Source organism: Typopeltis vanoorti, chromosome 9 (genome assembly GCF_054136105.1).
Source record: "Typopeltis vanoorti isolate ZY-2024b chromosome 9, IOZ_Tvanoo_1.0, whole genome shotgun sequence".
Classification (NCBI taxonomy): Eukaryota; Metazoa; Arthropoda; class Arachnida; order Uropygi; family Thelyphonidae; genus Typopeltis; species Typopeltis vanoorti.
In genome coordinates this window covers 33,066,253-33,091,640 of record NC_143557.1, presented here as the reverse complement: position 1 = coordinate 33,091,640, position 25,388 = coordinate 33,066,253, and the positions used below count along the sequence as shown (strand labels likewise).

General features: G+C 35.6%; 1 protein-coding gene across 6 annotated transcripts in view; it reads left to right on the top strand.

Annotated features, from left to right (window-relative positions):
• LOC150102961 (WD repeat-containing protein 13-like) overlaps positions 1–25,388 on the top strand; it is a 436,326-nt gene that overhangs the window by 295,159 nt on the left and 115,779 nt on the right. For 5 of the 6 annotated variants that reach the window (XM_090398327.1, XM_090398328.1, XM_090398332.1 and 2 more), the window contains one exon: positions 24,799–24,918. In XM_090398327.1, coding sequence (XP_090254453.1) covers positions 24,799–24,918 — 120 coding nt within the window. The remainder of the gene's footprint in view (positions 1–24,798; positions 24,919–25,388) is intronic. The other variant, XM_090398329.1, reaches the window with a different exon arrangement.

The window sequence follows — 25,388 nt, the reverse complement described above, 5'->3', positions numbered from 1 at the left end:
GAAATCAAACCTTGGAGATTCAGTGGCAAACCTTGAAGAAAGCCCTGATTGATTCAGCTAGAGAGGCATGTGGTGAAGTTGTCTGCAAGGATAGAAAAATTAGAACTCCATGGTGGAGACAGGAAGTAAAAGAGGCAGTGAAGGAAAAGAAGAAAGCCTATCCAAAGTTCCTGGCAAATAAGTCAGCTTGTGCTTTTAGAGAATACAGAAACAAATGCAAGAATGCTAAACACTGTGTAAAACTAGCTAAACAAAAGTCATGGGAGGACTTTGGCAAGAATATAGAAAATAAATATCAAGAAGGTGGCAAAGTATTCTGGAGGTTGTTGAAGAAGCTTAGGAATGGAGGAAAGAGTGCTGTAAAAGGAGTTAGAGATGATAAAGGTGACATGAAAACAGGAGAAAAAGATATTCTTGAAGTATGGAGTAATTACTTTGAAAAACTGCTAAATGAAACAAGCAGTGATACAACACAGTGGTAAAAAACACTGACCAGGCATGCAGTCAGGAATACATATCTATACTTGAAGTAGAAAAAGCTATCAGAGGCTTGAATTCAATGTGGAAAGGCAGCAGGAGTAGATGATATTCGACCAGAAATGCTGAAGTATGGTGGTATAAAAGTCTTACAGTGGCTGCTCTGCATTGTTCAGAAAGCCTGGAGAGAGGGACGATTTCCCGATGATTGGAGTAGAGCTCTCATAGTACCCATATATAAAAAGGGAAATAAAACTGAATGTGAGAATTACAGAGGTATTTCCCTGTTGAGTGTTCCTGGCAAGATCTATGCAAGTATACTTGAGAAATGGTTGAGAAGAATTGTGGAAGAAAAGCTTGGTGAAGAACAAGCTGGATTCAGGCCAAATAGAGGCTGTCAGGATCAGATCTTCACTTTACGACAAATAGTGGAGAAATCATGGGAATGTAACAAAGATCTGTATTTGAGTTTTGTCGATTTGGAAAAGGCATATGACAAGGTGCCAAGAGAGAAACTATTCAGTACGCTACAGTTGTATGGTGTCAATGGGGCATTATATCAAGCAATACTTAGTCTTTCTTTTTGAGTTGTAAGTCAACAGTTAGAATTGAAGGAAATACAGGACGATGGTTTAATGTTAAATCTGGTGTGAGACAAGGATGTTCATTATCCCCTCTGTTATTCATTATCTATATGGATCACATTATGAAGGAAAGTGATATTAAACATGATATCAAAATTGGAGATGTTAATGTCAGCTCTTTGCTTTATGCAGATGATGTTATACTTCTAAATAAATCTGCTACAAGTCTGCACGATTCTCTGACTAAATTGAATAACTGTTGTTATAGATATGGTGTGAAGGTCAGCAGTAAAAAGACAAAGACTGAAAATAGGCAGAATCATTGAAAATGTCAACTGTGTTGTCAATGGAGAACCTGTGGAACAAGTAAAACATTTCAGTTACTTAGGCACTATTTTTAGTGAAGATGGTAAATTAAATATAGAAATAGACAACATAATCAGCAAAGCTGGTATGGTGGGAAGTCAATTGAATAAATTCATATGGAATAAGAGAAATTAGTTGGAACACTAAATTAGCTGTATACAAGATAGTGTTCAAACCAGTTTTAACTTATGGATCTGAGAGCTGGGTCAGAAGTAAAACACATGACCAAAGACTAGAGACCGCAGATATGAGAATCCTAAGAAGATTATAGGCGTGAACAGATGTTAATGGCAATATCATTTTAAAAATTAGGTTATTAATAAAGAACTTGACATTGTCAGCATCCAGGAATGCGTTAGCAGAGCTAATCTCAGGTGGTATGGGCACTTAAACAGAATGGGCGAAGAAAGATTAGCAAAACAAGTGTTTTCTGCTAGGTTGGCAGCAAAACGACCCAGAGGAAGACCAAGATATAGGTGCATTGATATGGTACAAAGTGCCTTAGACGATAGAAATATAAGATCTGATAATGTTGGAGTCTTGACAGGTAACAGACTGATTTTTAGGAAAATTGTAGATAGGAAGTTAGTAATGATGTTATTTTTTTCATGAAGTACTATCATATCCTGTAGACCCCTTGAGTTTACATGGCAGGAATTTGATGATGATGATGATATACACGCTCATTTCTGGCTCTATCACGAACTTTCCCAATCCTTCATTCTCAGATGTGACTCCTCCATATCTCCCCCCCCCCCCCTCCTTGGCTACTTGTCAGTATCATCACACTGATCTTACACCTCTCCTCAGACGATTTTGTTTTCCTCACATCCCTGGTCATACCAATCCTTTTTTGTACACACACATCCTCTTCTTTATCCATCATCCCATCTCATGCAGTGTCTCCCTGTCCACTCTGAGTTCCACTGTTTCTATATTTGTCTTGTATTCTTTCTCTTTCAATTCTTTTCACCCACCTCTGCACTCACATGCTCTCCTACTCCTTAATCTTCCATTCACTTCAATCACCGCTCTCTCTCTCTCAGCAAGTTTCTCCAGCTGACTCACACTAAATCTATTTAAATGTAGCCCATCTCTTCTATACTGCTTCATCCAACCCTCAAATTCATCTCACACATTCACAAAATTAATTCCTTTCTCTTTACACATCTCTGCTAGCATCTTATTCATAATCCTAGCTCACTGTCTTAATTCATCACTATCATACCTGGACAACATATTACCTTGCCTACCACACTGTTATCTTTTACTCTCCTTAGCAACTGCCTGATATCCATTCTTACATTCTTCTTGTTGCCATCCAGATCATTTGTTCCTGCTACCACCAACCTTTTTTGCTCACGTTTTCCTCCTGTCTAATGCATCAAACACTGCTCATCCCATTTAAGCAAACCTTATGCACCTTATTAACCACACCTCTAATAATTGAATCCCATACACTGTCACTCTCAAATCATTGGATATCTTTTTCATACTGTCATCTTTTATTCCAGTCCTCATTTCCTTTCCACATATACCTACTATTCTCCTCATTTCACTCTGCAATTGCTTCATCTTCTTCAACATCTGCTTCCATATCCTGAATTGCCTTCTCACTGTTCTTTGCCACCAAGTCAGTCATTCTTTCATCCTCGCTACGTATCATTCTCATTATCTCACAGTATGTCAGTTTAACTTTCGTATACGCTTTCTTACTGCTACTTTCAGTTACCTCATTTATACTCTCTTAAACATTTCTTTCATTATCATTTAAACCCAGAACTCCATTCCCAGCACTTTCAGTTTCTCGGCTTTCAGCATTAACTTCCACTGCTTTATTTTCTTACTTCCAACAAGGCTCACATTTCTTACTCATCACACATATCTATGACACATTCTCATACTACAATCCATTTTTTCTTGGCAATAAATATGTACACATTACAGTGTACAAAATCCCCTGAACAATCTTGGTAGCCATTGTTCTCATTCTCATCAATGCCATGAATAATACTATTTATGTATCTTACATGGTATAAATATATATTAAAAAAAAAAAAAAAAACTCTCACACAATCATACACAAGGACAACCAGTAGTCATCAAAAATAACATGAATTATACATGAAAACAATGACTTACCTGTAAGCTGACTTTCAAGTGGTAACTCCAGTACATGCTGCCTTGTGGAACCTATTCGTAATCCTACAAGCAAAGCTTCCTCATTTAGTTTTATTTTTTCCTTTATATGTTGTTGTGTATGTAAATGCCAATATACATCTGTAAAATTCAGGTCAGTAGCTGTTCTATTAAATTCCACTGTATTCCTTTTGTGCTTTTCATGGCATTTCTCATAATCCAGTTCTACAACAATAACAAATATTGTAACTCCTGTTTTAATTTCAAACTTTTGTTTAAGTTCTCCATTGTGTATGATTTGTATTTTATATTTTTCATAAATTTCCTTAGCTATGTTGATAATTTTACATGGTATACCATAATTATTATTACTATTATTAAGCGAGACCTCCAGGGAATCAATTATTCATCGAGTGAATTCATTCACAGAGCAAGCATTGTGAATTCATTCACAATGCTTGCACTTACAATAACCAATGGCAATTCATTCCAATCACGCACCACCCTATGAAAGAAAAATCTAGCCCTCACCCCTTCTTAGTGGCATTCATTCTCAGCTTCCAAGAATGCCCCTCTCATCCTTTCCCCACCTTCCATAAATTGAAAAATTCCATCAATTGAAATCCTGTATGATCCTTTCAGAAGTTTGTAAGTCTCAATCATATCACCCCTCTTTCTCCTGTTTGCTAGTATCTGCAGTCTACAAATTCTCAATCTGTCTTCATAATCGGTATTCCATAATCCTGGTATCATTTTTAACACTCTCCTTTGCACTCTCTCCAATATATATCAGAATCACAGCAGAAACCAGGAGACCAGACCTGTGCACAATAGTCCAAGTGAGGTCTTATCAAGGCCTTGTAAAGAGACAAAATGACACCCTTATCTTTACGTGTGAATGTTCGTTTCAGCATTGCAATTATCTTTTGAGTTGTATTTGCAATCTTTACCACATGGCCCCTGAACTTCAATTTCCTATCTACTAACACTCCAAGATCCCTAGCCTCATCAGTTTCTTCTAGCATAATCCCACCAATATATAATACAATATTGGATATCTAATCATGCCAAAGTGAATGACTTTACATTTACTGATGTTGAACTGGCATCCATTTTCCCATGCCCACAATTTTCCATCCTATTCAAATCATTCTGCAAGTACTGCATATCAGCAGCATTCCTGATTACCCTACCTATCATTACATCATCAGCAAATAGCTGTATGTCACTTGTCAAATCTTTCCCAATATCATTAATATACAGATTGAATAACAGTTGACCAAGCACTAATCCTTGTGGTACACCACTGGTTACCTTAAATCTTGCAGACTCATATACCCCATATACCACTTTTTGATATCTTTCAGTCAGCCATCCACATGGCCCCTGAACTTCAATTTCCTATCTACTAACACTCCAAGATCCCTAGCATAATCCCACCAATATATAATACAATATTGGATATCTAATCATGCCAAAGTGAATGACTTTACATTTACTGACGTTGAACTGGCATCCATTTTCCCATGCCCACAATTTTCCATCCTATTCAAATCATTCTGCAAGTACTGCTGAATATCCATGCTAATATTCTATAATCCAAACCTATTAATTTAACAACATCAATTTCCATATTCCATCTGTCAGTGTTGTCAAAAGTTTTTTTTTTGAAATCAAGAAAGTTGATATAAAGATATGACTATCATTGGCTGTTCTGTATTATTCGGAGTGTTGCTATTTGATCTATACATGACCTGTTGGTGCTAAATCTTGCTTGTGTTTCTCTTTGCTTTTGGTCCGTATATATAAATTGCATGTAGTCTCATGGCCGATTTTCCTGTGCACAAGTTGAAAAACACAGTTTCTATCTCTATGTCCATATATGTCCATATGAGATCAGCTAACTCACTTTCAATTGAGAAAATCACATATAGATTCCTCTCATCACAATGAGAATTGAACTGAAGTCTTTCCCAATCAAATGGTGCAGTTTTCTGCTGTAATTCTAATTATGATATGGAGGTGCATAAAACATCTATATCAGCTTTTAATAGTTCATTTGGTAGACTATATATTCCAGCTGTTTTTTTTTTTCATTTTTACTTTCTTTTGGTGCTTTTTGTATTTCACTTTTTTTTTAATTTCCCTGATGTATTTTATATATATATATTTTTTTTCTTTTCTTTTTTCATATTTTCTTTATTCATTATCTTTTTTGAAGTATTCTACCCATATTTTTGTTTTTCTTTTATTTCCTTGTATGTCTTTAATAATATCTCTTATTTTCTTGTGTGTTATTGTTCTTGTAATATTACATAAGGTTTTAGTATTTAGTATCACATCCATTAGCTGCAATTTCTGCCTCATTTAGTAAGTTTTCTATAATCTCACATATCCTATTTCTTTGCATTTTTCTCAATCTATTTCTTTATATTTCTGTTGCAATCCATGTTAATCTTGTTTTGTTTTCTTTATTTCTTTTCTCTGTTCAGTTTAGAGTGTGTGTGTGTGTGTGTGTGTGTGTAAAGAGAGATCCATTCTTTGTCTTTTCTTGCACTCACCCCTAGTATTTTTTTCTACAGCTTCATAGTATATGTTTTAATCTCTCTCTCTCTCTCTCTTCACGTAGCTTCCTCAGTGAGAGGGGTGCAGCACCATGTCCTTCCAGTTCTCTCTGTTGGTGGCTTTCCTTTTTTGTTTCTGCATAGCCATGTGAACCTGTCCATGATCTTATAACTTCAAGCAATGGCCTTTGTTTTTTATTTCTTGATCCTTTTCCTTCTGAAATTGTTAGTATCCTCTGTCCTGTGAATCTTTCTTTCTCTGAATCAGTTCCTGTAATAAAGATCTCTGTGTTCTCATTCTCTGTAGGACATCTGTATTTGTCACATGTTCTGTCCATGAGATTTTCAGAGCTCTCCTATAGCACCACATTTCAAAAGCCATTATCTGTTGTCTTACTCTCTTCTTGAATACACAGGTCTCACTTCTATGTGTGAAAACTGACCACACTAATGTTCTTATCATTCTTTTCTTTGTCTCGATACTAACAGAACTTCTGAGCAGATCTTTATTTTTTCAGAAGGCATCTTTAGCTGTGGCTGTTCTTATTTTTATTTCTTTATCTTGCTTTCTATCTGCAGTAAAGTAGGTGCCTAAATATTTGTGTTCTGTTGTATGTTCAGTTTTCATATTGTTTATGAATATTTCTGGCTCGAATCTATTTTCTTTTGAGATTTTCATAAATTTAGTCTTTTTTGCATTTATATCTAATCCAAACTCTTTACCTTCTTCAATTAGTAGCGGCAGTAATTTGATTAATTTGTTTCTGTTTTCTGCTATTAGAATAGTATCATCAGCATATCTAAGATTGTTGTATTTTACCATTGATACTGATTCCTATATTTTGTTTTTCAATCTTTTTCATCACTGTCTCACTGTAAATACTAAATAGATTGGGTGAAAGGATACATTGTCTAACTTCTCTTTTTATTTTCACTACAGAAATCTCAGAGTTAAACAGCTGCATTTTCTGTTTGGTTTAAATTAGTATTTTTAGTTCCAGGATAGCATTAATGGTTCCCATTCCTCTTCTGAAGCCTTTCTGTTGTTCACTCAATTCCCCGATTAAGACAGTATCAATTTCTTTGCTAACAATGGTTAAAATAATATATGTTTTAATACCCGTCATTAATTCTTCCATGCATCTGAATTCTTCATGCTCCTTCTGTCTGATGTGAGTAAGAACTTTTTAATGACCTCTGTGGTCATTAATCTTATTTTAATCTCCTATTACTAAAAAATGGTCTGTATTAAGTATCTGCTCCCTCCTCTCATTGATCTCATGTTCAAAAGAGATCCTTTCCATTTTCTTTGTATCATTATGTGATCCATGCTACTTTATATATATTTTTATGCTTCAAGATGGATCCTCCTTTTATGCATTCATTTGCCATGCAAAAATCCACCTACATCTCTTATTCTCATTTATGTTTCCTATATCCTCTTTTTCCATTATCATTTCTCTACTTGCAGATCATTTCCTATTTTAGCATTTAGTAAGATTATTATAATTATATCTCTAAGATCTCTGTCATCTATTGTTTTTTGTAACATAAAAAACTCATATTTTTCTTTTTTATCTGCATTATTAGTTGGTGCATATACATTTATAGTTATCATTTCATAGTATCTTGAGTTAAATGTTGAGTTTATGCATCTTTCTGTAATTGATTCCCATTCTGTTATTGCTGCTCTTGTTTTACTGGACAAGCTTATTGCCACTCCTTTTGAAGGTTCACTACCTTCATCTTTGTTTTTAAAATATACTATTTTTTCTCCTGAACTCATCTGAATCAGTCCCTGTCCATTTCAACTTGTCTCACTTATTCCCAATATTTCAATTTTGTAATCTTTAATTTTTTTGGCTATATTGGCCTTTTAATGTTTCATACATTGTCCTCACATTCCAACATCCAATTCGTGTATATATATATATATATATATATTTTCAAAATTCATTTTTACTCGGTTGGAATATTATAAAAAAAGGTTTAATGACTGTTACCGAGAGATAAAAAGATGACAAGATATATTTAAAAAAGATACTACTAGTTTACTTAGTTTCGTTACATGAACATCCTCAGGTATCACAATCAAAGAAGTATATAAAAAATTACAGAGACTTAAAATTGTACTAACAGAACAAGTATGAAAAGACAGTAGCGTGTTTGGAAAAAATGCATTAAAAAATCGTTTGTTTGGAACTCATACTTGCATTTTTTTCAAACACGCTACTGTCTTTTTATACTTGTTCTGTTAGTACAATTTTAAGTCTCTGTAATTTTTTATATACTTCTTTGATTGTGATACCTGAGGATGTTCATGTAATGAAACTAGTAAACTAGTAGTATCTTTTTTAAATATATCTTGTCATCTGTAACAGTCATTAAACCTTTTTTTATATATATATATATATATATATATATATATTTTTTTTTTTTTAACTCAAAATAATTTGCATGTCTTCTGGTTTTTGAGTCTTGTTCAAATTTTTTGTTATATTCCACATTTCCTAAGTTTTTCCATAAGAGATTTTTTTGCTAGAGCTTTTCATTCTCAACAGTTTGTCTTCATTTAGTGTTACTTTTTGGTTAGATTTATCTGTGGTCCAGGTTTCCATAGCAAAGCACTTTTTATGAGGATGGATTGCTAGTCCTTTGCTCAACCCTCATCTATTTATCCATGCTTTGGACTGGCATGATGTAGCTATGTCAGCTATATCAGAATCACTGAGCATAAAAACATCCAGTCTTTTAGGACTTCAGGCTCACTCTTAGCTACCATGCTACAGTCGCATTTAAAAAGTCATGCATATATCATTTTGTCCTGTATTCTCTGATGATGACAGTTTGAATTTGACAAAAGAAGGAGCAAAAGAAGTATATGATTTCTCTTTACCTCTGAATATCTGTTAGCCCTCTACAAATCCCAAATTTTCCAACTGTTAAATATTGCACTAACATTTGGGGGTTTGATTTTAAGAGCTCCCTTTCTGTATACTGAATCAGGTATTCATTACTGACTTTTCTTACTTATTCTGCTCCATTTTCACATAGGCACTCAGTTAATAATGATGATTTGCATAATAACTTTCTTCCATCTAATGAAACATTCTTGCTTCAGGACGTGTTATGTTTAATCTCTGTTTGGTTATCCATGCAGTATCTGTTTTGTTTTCTTTTTTATTTTTAGATTAGTTAATAGATTTACTTTCCTTAAACATTGTTAGGATAGTGGTATAATTTCTCTGTATACGTAAAGATTAAACAGAAATTCTCTTCATTTCAGGAGGTGAGCAGAAGGTCTGTTCTGTTCTCAGCATTATTTATTTATTTATTATTATTTTTATTGATCCTATACAGGAGAGGTCAAGAGGCCTATAAGCACATCAGTCCCATATGCAGATGAGGACTGAGATAGAAGTTTATTGATGTTTTTAAGAGCTTCAAGTTGTAATTGTCTGAGAATACTTCATGAGGAAGGCTGTTCCAGAGGACAGAGGTGGGTGGTATAAGAAGTGTGTTTGCAGTTGTCAGTTCACTGGAGTAGTGACCATGGAAGTACCTGTAGAATAGACACAGTGCTGAAGCACTGCATCTGTGAGTTGAAGGTTGAAGTGAACTGTAAAGAGAGGGATCATCAATGAGCCTAACTGCTTACCAATGGACAGCATCAAGGATTTTAAGAAAATTTTAGGTGCACCACCTCAAACATGTGAACAATATTCTAAGAATGGGAAAATTTGGGATTTGTATATAGTTAGCAATTGGTTGGGTATAAAATAGTCTTTTGAATAAAAAGAAAATGCCTAGAATGCCGAGAAAGCTATTGATGTGATGTGTTTATGCCAGGAGAGACTGGAGATAAATGTTTGTCCAACCAGAGAGATCCTTGCCTGGTGATTTGTGTTACTGAAGATAAGGGTAGGTGAGCTGAGATCTCTTTTGTGAGAGAAAAGGCAAGACTATGTTTTGGTGGCATTAAACATAAGGTTGTCCTCGTCCCATTGAAGGATAGTATGAAGATCAATGTTTAGGGTACTGGTTGTAAATGATCTTGTAGCCTGGAATATCAGAGTACTGCTTGGTTTGTCAAATGAGTAGGATAAGTGGAGAGTACCATTGGCAGCAAAGCTGTGGATAGGATTAATGGTGATTGCAAGTAAATCATTTATGAACAAGAAAAAGAGAGTAGGTGATAGAACAAACCCTTTAGACACCCCATCACTAATGGTGAAGCTCAAAAAGAGGGAGTCATCTACCATAACTCACAGAGAATGATTAAAGAGAAAGCTGGCTACTTAATTACAGAGGGTGGCAGGGAGACCAAAGGATGGTAATTTGTTAAGCAGGCCATGATGCCACATGTGGTCGAAAGCTTTGGAAATGTTGAGGGCGACAGCACAAGTTTCTCTGAACCTTTCCATGGCACGTGTCCAGTGGTGGGTGATGTAAGCTACAAAGCCAGCTGTGGATCTTGAATGGACTAGTGGTCACTGATTAGATATTCATGACTTATTCCATTATTTTGGAGAGGACTGGTGTGATGGCAATTGGTCAGTAGTTTGATGGTCGACTTCCATCATCCTTTTTAGGAATAGGATGTGAGATTGCTTCCATGTATTGGGACAAGTACCAGATATGTATAGTAGATTGCAGAGACGATGCAGGATGTGTGTTAATTCTGGAGCATAATGTTTGAGAACAATTGGAGAGATGCCATCAGGACCAGAAGACTTTTTTAGTAGCTTCCCGATTACTTTATGTCAAAAACTAAAAGAGGCATATGATGCTTGGATTCTGGTATGTAGGAGGTGATTTCTCTTGGTCATCAATGCAGGAGTTTGAGGAAAAGAGTGTTGCCAGGAGGTCAACTTTATCTTTGGGTGAAGTAACAGTGGTGCCATCAGGATGAGAGAGAAGTGGAAATGCAGAAGTTGCATCCAGCAGCCTTAGTGAGGAACCAGATTGCCTTTATCTGCCATTGTAATTTTTGACATTCTTTAGAGTACAGTCTTCAATTCTGAAAGAGGATTATTGTTAAGTTTAGGTGATTTAGAACTGTTGATAATCTTTACAATCTCATAGCATAGTTTATTTCTGTCATCAGAGGAAAGGTGATTCATTGTAGCTTACCTTGTTGTAGATATAATTTTCCAAGTATGCTGGTCTTCCTCATGAATATCCTCCTGAAGGATTAAAATTCTTTGGAGTGATAACTGTGTGAAATCATTAAACAATAATTTAACAAAAGAAGTTTAATTAAAAGTAAAAATTAGATACAGATATTTCAGTTTAAGCTTCTTCAACCATTGTCAGTGTTGAACAAATGAATTAGTGAAAATTGAAAAACAGCAATGTAAGTGCTTGGAGAGATGGTATATTTGTCTGCAATAGTTGCAAGAATGCTAGATTAAAACTACCAGACTGTTAAGATCCTATGTGTTACTGAAAAAAATTAAGAAATACAATTTTTTATTTCCAATATTTGGCATATAAGGTTCATCATTGAGATTTGGACAATAGAATTTTGTCACTTCCTTTGAAAAGGCATTTATATTTGTGGGTGCTTCTTTATTGAAGCAGCATTATCCTAAAGGATCTAATGTCTTAGTGTTATCAATTTCATGTTCTGCATAGAACCACCCACAAATTTTAACCTCTTTTTAAAGAAAGTGCTGGAATTCATCCATATCTCAATCTGTTCTGGACTTTGAATACCAGAAGTATGGGAATGTAGGATCCTAATAGTTCCTAAAGTTTTGAGAGATTATTTTTATAATCAGCATTGGCTATGCACTTAACTTCAATAAATGACTGCATTAATTTAACAAAGAAGAGCCATTTTAAAACCATTCTAGTCTGGACTAGTTCTAAGTCCTATCCAGACTTAGAACTTAGGACACCTTGATAGAACGTAAGTTATTAAATTCCTGACATGTATCTCAAGTGGTGTACAGGATGTGATAACACTGCATAAAAAAAAAAGTGACAATTCTTACTAACTTCCTATTGACAATTTTACTCTCTTTTTTATATATGTAGTTTATTATTTTTAATAATATATAACACTCACCCAGGAAAGGCTTTTCTATAAACTTACATTGTACATTAGTATACTCTGAGTGGCCTAAGAATTTTTTTTATTAATTTTATATCATTTTGGTATTATTTATTTATTTTTTTTTTGCTACATAGTTCAGAATCCTTGCTCTAAAGACCAAAGAACTTTTTCAAGCTACTTCAGGCCTTCAATAAATGGGGTACAGTCTCACACTGAGCAATGAAATTTATCTGCCACCAAGAAAGAGAGTTGCAAACGTCCATGCTCATTATGGGATTCAAATCTGCATCCGATGGATTGGAAAACAGGCATACTAACCACTCAGCCAATCAGGCTAGCCAAATTATTGGATTGGTTGAATCCGATTGGTTTCTCTTATTCCTGTTCATTGTCAGTTTCCTGATATGTACCCCCCCCCCCCCAAGGGGTTTTTAGGTTACTATGACAGCACTACATGATTAATTTTACATTATTATTAATCTCCCATCAATAATTACTCTCCAAATCAGTCTATTACAAATTAGCACTCCAATATTGTCGTATCGTAAAAATATAAGATCTGATAATGTTGGAGTCTTGACAAGTAACAGACTGATTTGGAGGAAAATTGTAGATAGGAAGTTAGTAATGATGTAATTTTTTCATGTAGTACTGTCATATCCTGTACACCCCTTGAGGGTACATGGCAGGAATTTGATGATGATGATATTGTCGTATCTAACATATCGTTCTTCTAAGGCACTTCTGACCGAATCAATCCACTTATGCCTTGGGCTTCCTCTAGATCCCTTTCCTATCACCTTAGCATCAGCACAACCGTTTTGCTGACTTTACCCCATCCATTCTGTTTAAGTGGCCATACCACCTTAGATTATCTCTGGTTACACAATTTTGAATGTGTTATTCCGAGTCCTTTATAATATCTTCATTTTTAATATGCTTCTGCATTGATGCCATCTGTTCACCAACCTTTTTCTCTAAATTCTCATGTCTGTGCTCCCTAGTTTTTAATCAAGTGTTTTATTTCTAACCCAACTCTCAACTCTCAGATCCATAACTTAAACTGTTTTTGAACATTGTCTTGTATACTGCTAGCTTGGTGTTTTGGCTAATTTCTCTCTTATTCCATATAAATTTATTCAGCTGCCTATTCAACATTACCAGCTTTTCTTATTCTGTTATCTGTTTCTAAATTTAATTGCCATCCTCACTAAAAACTGTGCCTAAATAGCTGAAATATTTTAAACTTGTTCTATAGGTTCTCCATTGAGAATGTGTATGAAGTTTTTTTATGTCCTCACATATTTTCATAGTTTTGATCTTTTTATTGCTGATTGTCATGGCAAATTTGTTATAGCTGTGCAATTTAGTTAGAGAATCAGTCAAATGTTACCAGATCTTATTTCCGTCTTAGATCTAAGGCACTTTTTACTGTATCAATCTAACTAGATCTTGATCATCCTCTGGATCTCTTTCCTTCCATCTTTGCAAAGAACTTTTTTTTTTTTTGCTAACCTTTCCTCTCTCCCATTCTGTTGAAGTAACCATACCACTGAGATTAGCTCTGAAAATGCATTCCTGAATGTAAACAATATCTAGTTCTTCCTAATGTCTTCATTTTTTTAATATTCAGCCATACAGCTAATTGAGTGTTTTGACTAATTTCTTTCTTCTTCCATATAAATTTATTCAGCTGACTTCCTACCATACCAGCTTTATTAATTCTGTTGTCTATTTCCATATTTTTTGCCATCTTCATCAAAAATTGTGCCTAAATAGCTGAAATGTTTTACTTGTTCTATAGGTTCTCCATTCAAGATACAGTTCATGTTTTCAGTGTGTTTGCCTATTTTCATTGTTTTTGTTTTTTTATTGCTGATTTTCATACGAAATGTTTTACAACAGTTATTCAATTTAGTCAGGGAATCTTGCAGACTTTTACTGGATTTATTCAGAAGTATAACATCATCTGCATAAAGTAAAGAGCTGAGATTAATATTGCCAATTTTGATATCAGATTTAATATCACTTCACTTCATAATGTGATCCATATAGATAATGAATAACAGTGAAGATAATGTGCATCTTTGACTTACACCTGATTTAACATCCAGTCATCTTCATATACCCCTTCAATATTAACTGCTGATTTGCATTTTAAGTAGAGACTGTATTGCTCTATATAATATTCCATTTACACCATATAACTGTAGCTGTTTGAAGAGCTTTTATCATGGCACTTGTCATATGCCTTTTCCAGATCAACAGAACTTAAATACAAATCCTTGTTATATTTCCAAGATTTCCTAACTATTTGTCTTAAAGTGAAAATCTGATTCTGACAACCAGCCTGAACCCAGCTTGTTCTTCACCAAGCTTCCCATACACAATTTTTCATAGCCGTTTCTCAAGTATACTTGTATAAATCTTACCATGAATATTCAGTAGCGAAATACCTCTGTAATTCTCACATTCAGTTTTATTTCCCTTTTTTTTATAGATAGGTAGAGATGGACTCTTTGGGAATATTGCATATTTCAAAAGGTCTTTGGGGGGGAAGGGGGGGGGTGCAAGGTAGTTTTTTTAATTGATTACTTTTTATTTTATCTTATGTTATTCTTTCGACATATTGTTGCAGCTAGTGCAGTGTGCAGTTCTTTTCTATAATTAATTTTTCAATAACTGAAAAATCTAAAGGAAGTTTTAAACAAAGTATGTATGTGTCTTTGCATGTATTGACTAATAGCTGTTAGAAACATATGTGGTTGATTTAAAGTTCCAACTGCATGCTTCAAATTGGTGCATAAGAAGTTTAAATTCAGATAGTTCGAGCCACATTGTCCAAACTGCTAATTTTTGGAATTGCTGATGCCTTAAATTGTAACGGTCCTCACCCATTGTTTGTCATCTATACTTGTTTAATCATATTCGTTTCATAATTTATCTTCTTGAAGTGAAGCTGCAGATAAAAATAATTAATATAGAACTGGATTTCACTTAACTCCTTCTCCACAGAAATAACTTCATCTCATTAACCTTTTTTTTATTATTATCGAAAATTTAAATTTCATAAATTTTGTTTCTACTATATGTACGAGGTCTGACACAGAAAAAATGAGCCTGTGCCTGTATCTCTTTTTATTTAAAAAATTGAGAAAATCAACTATGATCTCCTTCAAAATGTTTCCTTCTGAACTGACACATAGCTGCATACGATGCTGCCAACATTCAAAGCAATTCTGCTGATAATTTTCTGAAAGGCTGTCGAGGATCTCCATCGTGTTTGCTTTCACATCTTCTACCAACAAAAAATGGGTTCCTTTGAGCACCCACTTGATCTTTGGGAAGAGGTAGAAGTTGCAGGGAACCAGGTCTGGTGAATAGGGTGGATGCTCAAGCACAGTGATGTTGTGATTAGCTAAAAATTGCTTCACAGACAAAGTATTGTGGACTGGTGCATTGTCTTGGCGCAAAATCCAACCGTTTCTCCACAATTCTGGTCATTTCCTTCTCACCCGTTCACACAATTTCATCAAGACTTCAAGGTAATACTGCTGATTTACTGGCTGGCCCCTAGGAACCCACTCTACCATTACAATACCCTGGATATCAAAGAAAGAAATCAACCTGGCCTTGAACTTCAAACGACTCATGCATGCTTTTTTGGTCTTGGAGATGTTGCTGACTTCCACTACATTGATTGTCGCTTGGTTTCCAGATCATATGTGAATATCCAAGTTTCATCACAAGTAATTACCAAATTCAACAAATCTGGTTCATCCTTAATGCATTGCAAAAGGTCCAAACACAGTTCCTTGTGTGTTCTTCTTTTTGTTCATCTGACAATATTTTTGGAGCCTTTGCACAAACCTTTTTCATGTTCAATTTTTCCATTAAAATGCATCGAACACTTTCCCTTTCCAAATGAATTTTCTCAGCTACAGCTCGAACACCCAACCTTCTGTCTTTTCAAATCGCATCTCGCACTTTTTTTAATGTTGTCATCAGTAACTGCTGTGCATGGGTGGCCTGGGCAATCATCATCTTTCACTCTTTCTCTGCTTTCCGAAAATCATTTGTGCCATTCAAAAACGGTGCACAAGACATGCACTCTTCATCGTAAGCCTAAGTCAATAATTGAAAAGTTTCCATCTCAGATTTCTTCAGTTTCACAAGAATTGCACTCCATTTTTCGACTGAGAATAAGAAAACGTCTATATTTGAGCACTTGTCCACTCGTACGTACTGAGTAAAGCGATGGAGTTGAGCCTTGTCTCATGGTGACAGGTTAGAACATGTTCTATAACCATCTCTTTGTCTCTTCCCTCCCACTCTCCATTCCCAAGCTATAGGGTTAATCTCATTTTCTTTTTTTTGTGTGTGTTGGACCTCGTATATTGGATTCATATAGCTAAAAATGTATTTAATAATTTTAAAAAAATGGTTTCACATGTTTGTAACTTAAATTGTTAAAAAACAATGTTAAAAAATAAATACTTCATAGTTATTCATACTTGAATGAAATATCATTTTTCCCAAACTGGCTTTTCTCAAGAGGGATACACTGGTACTTTTAAAATTTTAAAAGGGGTATGTGGATCCTGTGAGTTTAGGAATACTGAAAGAGAGAGGATTCATGGTGAAGAAGTTATGGGAATAAAGACAAGCATGTTGGAGTAACACTCTGTATTAAACTCATCATCAGGAAAACATACATATGAACAGGGCACAAGCTACATGATGCTAGACAAAAGTAAGATAAATCTAAAAGCTTTGTTAATCATATACCCTAGCCTCACCTCTGGTGAAAAATAAAATATGTGCAGAAATATTAATTAACATAATAACATTTTTTGTGTATATCAGTATAATTATATACAGATGATAGAAAATAAAAATCTCTAAACAAAGAAAATAAAGTTTTAAAGCAGAACTACATTAAACATGTCTCTACAGTCCTCTTATATTGAGGCTTTCTTGTGTTGGAGTTCTACCATCATGTTCTGGATGCTATGCTATATAAGTTGCAGATGGGGTCTCCACATTCTTGGAATTACTAATCCATCATTCTTGTTTAGATTCGAATGATGTTTCAGCATCTTACAAGCTACATCCCCTACATAGGGGAAACAGTGTGCACCGTTTTTCTCAATAAGAAAAGATGAACATAAATCTAAGGTAAGGATCTGAGAGGAAGTGTTCACTTGTTTGCTGATGATGCAAAGTTGGGTAGAGCAATTGTGAGTGCACAGGATGCCAAAATTTTACAGGATGATTTGGATAGTTTGGAGGACTGGGCTAGAAAAAATGGTTGTCAATTTAATGTGGCAAAGTGTAAGGTTATGCACTTTGGGGTGAAAAGAATAGCAGCAGTATATCACATTGGTGGAACCGTACTCCAGGAGATTGATGAGGCCAGGGATTTGGGAGTGTTGGTGGATAGGGAATTGAAATTTAGGGGGCACATTGCAAAAGTGGCTAAATCAGCTCATCAAATCACTTGGCTTCTGAAAAATACTTTAACATGCAGAGACAAACAAGTTGTTGTTCCTTTGTATCAAGCCTTGATAAGACCCCATCTGGACTACTCTGCCCAGTTATGGGCACCAGGGTTTCTTCGTGATGGGGAGGAAGTGGAGAGGATCCAGAGACGAGCGACCAAGATGATAGCAGGTCTGAACCTTATGAGAATAGGTTGAAGATTTGTGGGTTACAGAAATTGGTCGATAGGCGGAAGAGGGGTGATATGATTGAGACATTCAAATTACTGAAGGGTTTCTATAAGATTAATCCAGAAGATATTTTTGAAAATAGGACTGGTGGTGGTGGTGGGAGGACTAGGGCCATACATGGAAGCTTGGCAAGAATGTGGTTGACAAGGGTGTTAGAGCAAGGTTTTTTACTTGGAGAGTGGTGAATGAGTGGAATAAGCTGTCAGAGTCTGTTGTGGGTGCTATGACCATGAATGAGTTCAAGGCAAGGTATGATAGGTACTGTGTGAATGTCGAATAGTTGTTCTTGACATGATGTTAGGGCCTCCTCGATGAGTCTGTTGACTCCTTGGAATTGTCCGGAATAATAATAATAATAAAAAAATGCCACATTAAATTCCTCATTAAGGTACAACAGGCCTGTCATATCATGCACTTCAAACATGTCACAGAATCAGCTGTAAAAGCACCAAGTCCATACACCATACTAAAACCTAGTTTCTTCATGACTTATTTTTCACGGTATTAACAACACCACAAACACTTTTATCAACAAAGATGTTTTATTAACGCTAATATTTCGCTGATTTTCAACTTAGCATCATCAGAGCACAACACACATGTAAACGCGACAGTGAGTGAGTGAAACAATATAATTGCAAAAGACAAAAGATCTAAAGTCCTATTTTTGGTGCCCTCTAACGAAAAAAAAAAAAAAAAAAAAAACAGCAGTTATCCAGGAGTTTTTCTTAAGATAACCGTCTCCCAAATTTTTGGCAAATTAATGCAACCATATTTGTTAAGGTTGGGAGAATTCTTCAAAGCCATTGCTGACTCAAAAAATAATCTTTCAGATCTATAATGACTCCTAAATAGCAAATTCGTTTTCCTCCATCTAATCCTGTGTGAAGGAGTGTCCAAAGCGTGGTCTGCCAGTCCCGACTTGCCATAGGAATAGTAGCGAATGTATCTTTCATGTTCTTCCAGGCAGATGTTCACTGATCTTCCTGATTGCCCATAATAGGCCAAGTCACAGTCACATGGAACTTCATACACTCCCGGGTGTGCTAAAGGGTGAAGTTTATCCTTTGGCGAGCGGATCAGAGTTGCCAGCTTGACATGAGGCTTGAAGGTGGTGTGAAGGCCATGTTTCAACAATACTTTGGCTATCTTTTCCGATGTACCTCTGATATAGGGAATAGAAATGGTCATGTTGTATTCTTGTGTATTAGAGGAGGGCAGAGTAATGGGCCTATGTAGTATTTTATCTATTTTGTAGGGATTGTAGCCTTTGGCTAAGAACGTATGGCGCAGGTACTGGAGTTCAGTGGTCAGAGCTGTATCGTTAGAACAAATGGCTCTGGCTCTGTGTGTAAGTGTCTTTAAAATGCCGTACTGTTGGACTGGATGATGATGTGATTGTTTATGTAGGTATCTTCCTGTGTGTGTAGGCTTTCTGTAAATAGAAAAAGATAGTGATCCATCTGAAAGGCGGGTGACTAATGTGTCAAGAAATGGTAAACAGTTATTTGATTCTTTTTCTACTGTGAAGTGAATTTTGGGGTGTTGGCTGTTTAGGTAGGTGACAAAAGCATCCAAAGTGTCTTGTCCATGGGTCCATATGGCAAACACATCATCTACATAGCGCAACCACACTTGTAGCTTGTATGTAGCTGTGGTAAGTACTTTGTTTTCAAAGTGTTCCATGTAAAAATTTGCTAACGGGGGAGAGAGGGGGGAACCCATAGCAGTACCATTAATCTGTTTGTAGAATTTCCCCCCCCCCCCCCCCATGTAAAGTAACCTGCATTCATGGTAAATTGAAATAATTCAAAAATATCTGGGGGAAATTTAGACTTGATTAAATCAAGAGTGTCTATAAGTGGTACATTGGTAAATAGGGAGGTGACATCGAAACTAACCATTATGTCTGAATTTTTTAGGATTAGATTTTTAACCAGTGTTTTGAAATGGATTGAATTTTTTACAAAAGTAGAGGAGTTGCCAGTAAGAGGGGCAAGCGACTTAGCTAAATGCCGGGCCAGTTTATATGTGGGACTATCTATGCTATCAACTATGGGGCGTAGGGGAATATTAGTTTTGTGGATTTTTGGTAATCCATAAATACGGAGTATTTTAACATGAATCGGTTTTATTTTCCTGATGATTTCTTTGGGCCATGATGTCACTTTTTTCAGTAATTTTCGGACTTTTTTCTTTTGCGACTTCGTAGGGTCTCGATGTATAATTTGATACGTGGAACTGTCACATATGAGATCTTGCATTTTTTGTTATACTCTTCTTTATTCATGATAACTGTAGCATTATCATGAAACAGTTATCATGATAACTGTTGCATTTCCTTTATCGGCTTTTGTAATAATAATATTTTTATTATTATATAACATTTTTAGGGCAGTTATTTGCTTACGTGGCATATTGCTTTTTTGGAGGCTTAGCCTTGTTTATAATACTTGCTATGTCTAATCGCACGTTATTGGCCATTGCTGGCGGAAGATCGTGGATACCCCGTTCTACTTTCATCATAATTTCGAGTTTAGGAATTTGTTTGGGCACGGCGGAAAAGTTATGTCCTAAACTGAGAGCGTTCTTGGCTTCTTCAGTGAGTGTTTCCGACGATAGGTTTACGACCACGTGGTCTCGTCGAAGTTGCGGTCGGGACTTCGTATGTTGGCGCTGTTGTAGTAGTTCAAATTTCTTTAGGTGCTTGCTTTTAACTTTTTGAATTCTTTTTTTGCTGCAACTTCGGAGATCTGCTGTAGGACAGTCCATATTTCAGGATTTAACACGTTTATTAGTTCTTGTTGTAGAGCTGTGATAGACCTGTTTAGCTTACTAAGCTCTATGCGAGTAGCGGCGATTTGTTCTCGAAGAAGCACTAAACTCGCCCGTCGATAAATACTATGTGCCTTTGCCGATTGCAACTTTTCTTTGAATTTCAGAAAAGATGGAATAATATCTTTGTCGTGGCATCGTTTAAGGAAGGCTAATCGGTTCAATTTTCTGGACAATTTCAGTTTCAACTTACCGAACCGTCGCGCTTTGTAAACAATATCTTCTCCATGCAGAATCATCAATCTAACAGATAAGCAAAGATGTTTTATTAACAATCACATCATCATCCAGTCCAACAGTACGGCATTTTAAAAACACTTACACACAGAGCCAGAGCCATTTGTTCTAACGATACAGCTCTGACCATTGAACTCCAGTACCTGCGCCATACGTTCTTACCCAACGGCTACAATCCCTACAAAATAGATAAAATACTACATAGGCCCATTACTCTGTCCTCCCCTAATACACAAGAATACAACATGACCATTTCTATTCCCTATATCAGAGGTACATCGGAAAAGATAGCCAAAGTATTGTTGAAACATGGCCTTCACACCACCTTCAAGCCTCATGTCAAGCTGGCAACTCTGATCCGCTCGCCAAAGGATAAACTTCACCCTTTAGCACACCCGGGAGTGTATGAAGTTCCATGTGACTGTGACTTGGCCTATTATGGGCAAACAGGAAGATCAGTGAACATCCGCCTGGAAGAACATGAAAGATACATTCGCTACTATTACTATGGCAAGTCGGGACTGGCAGACCACGCTTTGGACACTCCTTCACACAGGATTAGATGGAGGAAAACGAATTTGCTATTTAGGAGTCATTATAGATCTGAAAGATTATTTTTTGAGTCAGCAATGGCTTTGAAGAATTCTCCCAACCTTAACAAATATGGTTGCATTAATTTGTCAAAAATTTGGGAGACGGTTATCCTAAGAAAAACTCCTGGATAACTGCTGTTTTTTTTTTCCCCGTTAGAGGGCGCCAAAAATAGGACTAGATCTTTTGTCTTTTGCAATTATATTGTTTCACTCACTCACTGTCGCGTTTACATGTGTGTTGTGCTCTGATGATGCTGAGTTGAAAATCAGCGAAATATTAGCGTTAATAAAACATCTTTGTTGATAAAAGTGTTTGTGGTGTTATTAATACCGTGAAAAATAAGTCATGAATAACCATCAACGCCTAAGCTTATCTGTTAGATTAAAACCTAGTTTGAAAGAAAGTTCAAGGAAGCTTGTGAGATGCTGAAACATCATCTGAATCTAAACAAGGATGATGGATTAGTAATTCCAAGAACCTGGAGGACCCATCACAACTTTTTATAGCATGTAGAACATGATGGCAAAAACTTAATATAAGAGGACTGTAAAGATGTGTTTAATCTAGTTCTGCTACAAAATTTTATTTTTATTTGTTCAGAGATTTATTTATTTATTTTTCTATCATATGTATATTATTATACATATGTATGAATAATTTATTTTATTTTATTTTTTTTCGCCAGAGGTCTGGCTAGGGTAAACTATTAACAAAGCATTTAGATTTATCTTACTTATACGTAATGTCATGTAACTTGTATCCTGTGCATATGCATGTCTGATGATGACCTCGATACAGAGGTCAAAATGTCTAGTATTATTTTCAGAATTATAAGTAAAGTAATTACTCAATGTTAGAAGTTTTTTCCTATTTGGTTAGACTATAATAAATTTAGTTTAATCCTTTATCCAAGTGTAAGCAAACAAAGTTTGCGCCTGAAGTATCTTCAGCACTGAGGCAACTCGTGGTAAAAGTGGACCAAGCTCTCATCACTCCTTGTTTCAGTATCTCCCATAATGCAAAGCATATCTCCTTGCAGGTATAATGCTATGCATTAAGGGAAGGGCCACTACCCAGACCGGTTTCAACCTTTATTGAGGTCTCGTCAGTGGGAGCCATACCCAGAAGTGGTGATACTAAGGCAGAAGCAATGGAGAAGTCATATTTACCTATATGAGTTGCCAAAAGGTGTACCTCCTTTTTATTAAATTACTCTGGATTTAGAGAAAGATGTTAGAAGTTTTTTCCCACTTGGTTAGACTATAATAAATTTAATTTAATCCTTTATCCAAGTATAAGCAAACAAAGTTTGCGCCTGAAATATCTTCAGGACAGAGGCAATTTGTGGTAAAGGTGGACCAAGCTCTCATCACTTCTTGTCTCAGTATCTCCCGTAATGCAAAGCACATCTCCTTGCGGACATGTATAATGCTATGCATGAAGGGGAAGGGCCACTACCCAGACTGGTTTCAACCTTTATTGAGGTTTCATCAGTAGGAGCCAGACCCAGAAGTGGTGATACTAAGGCAGAAGCGATGGAGAAGTCATATTTACCTAGTGTGTTTTTGTCTCCGTAAATTCTTCATTATGAATGTAAACTTAAAATAAAGAATTGAAAAGAGGAGCTTAATTCATATGCTAATTGACAGGTAGGAATTTTAATAAATAGAATAAAAAGTTCAGTGAAAGAAAACCAAACAGTCTCTGACAGATTTTACTCTCATGTGATATGGTATTATTTTTTTCATTTTAAAGATCTTAAATTTTTGTTGTTAGATACTAACATGCATTTTCCCATCACATACAAGTTTTTTTTTTAATTGTTCTTATGATTACCACCAGTAACTACCCATCCAAAGGAATGCAGTGGAAATCAGTGTTTTATAATTTCACACTAATTCTCCAGTTCACTGAAATTCTGATGATGGTACTCTGCATTTCTCTTGTTTGACAAACCTTACATGCTGCACATCGTGTAAGGCTTGCCAAACGATGCATCACCATAACTTCCAGATTATCAACCTTTACAAACTTAAATTCTGATCTCTAGACCATTCTTCGATGAGGCTCTCATATCTTGTTAATTTCACTGCTAGTGAAACTCAGTCCTGTTTTATTTTGCACACACCAAAAAAGAACCCTTTAATCTTCCGCTCGTGTTGACATCCAAATCTCTAGACAAGATGATATTTCTCTCAGGTTTCTTTAACCTCATCTCTCTCTCTCTGCATACACACTACAAATGCTACCTCCTCAACATCCTTGAATACTATTCTCACATTTGGATAATGTTCCCTAAAAATACTTAGTACAGATGACAGCGATTAGGTTGATTAATGACCCCTATCTTTGTCTCTCTTTCTTTCAATAATTAACTCTACTCTCACTCATGCAGATGTTCAGTGTCCATGGAAATATTGCTCCAAATATTTTCCTGGACCATGTTCATCAGAAATGTCATGGATAATTCTTTCCCTTGCTTCAACAACACTTTTTGCTTTTTCTTCATGCATTCATTTTACTACTGTCTTTTGGAACAGTCTTCCCTCATGTATTTCCTAAAATGTAATTCTACAGGTGTTGAAAAATAGTGATATAATAAAATGGATCTTGATATTGGTATGAATGCATTTACTACTCCTAGTCCAATATCTACTTAGTGTATTACAGATCATGTAACATAAAGCTACTATTGAATAACATAAAATAAGAAACAGGACATGTTTAATAAGTTAAAAGTGAACATAAGCAATTATCAGTTGTTTTAAAGAACCATCACCACTGAATGACATCGGTGATTAGCATCATGCCTCTGTGGCATTACATTGATCACTGCAACTAACAAGATTGAAAGTGAAATTAAGCCTTAATAAGATAAGATTAGAATAAGACTAGAAGGAATGATATCTAACCTTTATAAGGGTTAGATATCATTGTAATACTGTGTTGACTTGCATATTTTTCTGTTTCTTCCCTTTCTTAATGAATCTTGTGCAAAATGATATTTATTTTCATTCTTTGGAACAGTTACGGAAATGTTCATTTTAAGAAATAGTTACAATTAAAGAAGCCTTAGGGATGAGTTATGCGATTCCATTCAGCAAATCATTCGTGATTGTATTTTAAAGCATATATATTTTAAAATTTTCATTAAACAGAACCTTCATTCTGTATCACAATAATGTGATGATAAAATTAATTTTTAACAGAATTTTAGTATCAGAGGACAATCCAGTTACCTGTTTATCTGTTCGTAGTTGGGCTAGCAGAGAAGCGAGGGACCCCTCACTTTTGGCTAATTGTGCTGCAAATGTCTTACTGCTGTTCAGGTAGTATATTTCCTTCTTTAATTTAATTAATGTAATTTATTTGTAATTTAATAAGAATGGAAATAGCTTTTTAACATACTCCTGTTTGTACATCTTCAAAAATTATGGAAACAGCTACCATGTGGAAAAATAATTTTGACCTACCAAAAGAAGGTAGGCCACGGGCTCACCACTATCCCCCCCCCCCAATTGCTAACTTTTATATGGAAGCTTTTGAGTAACATAGCGCCTCCGTAGCGCAATTGGAAGAACGACAGTACATTGCGCCCTTCCATTGGAATAGGCCTAAGTTCGATTCTCGTCGCAACGGAAGGAATCTTTATCTGGATGATTTTCAATCGAAGGTGAGTTAGCCGATCTCATACGGAGGTAGCGGTTTTTCATCCCACATACAGATAAATCGGCCCTTCAGAACACATGCAATTTACAGACATAGAATACCAGTTGTGGTGGAGGTGGGCGGTAGATGG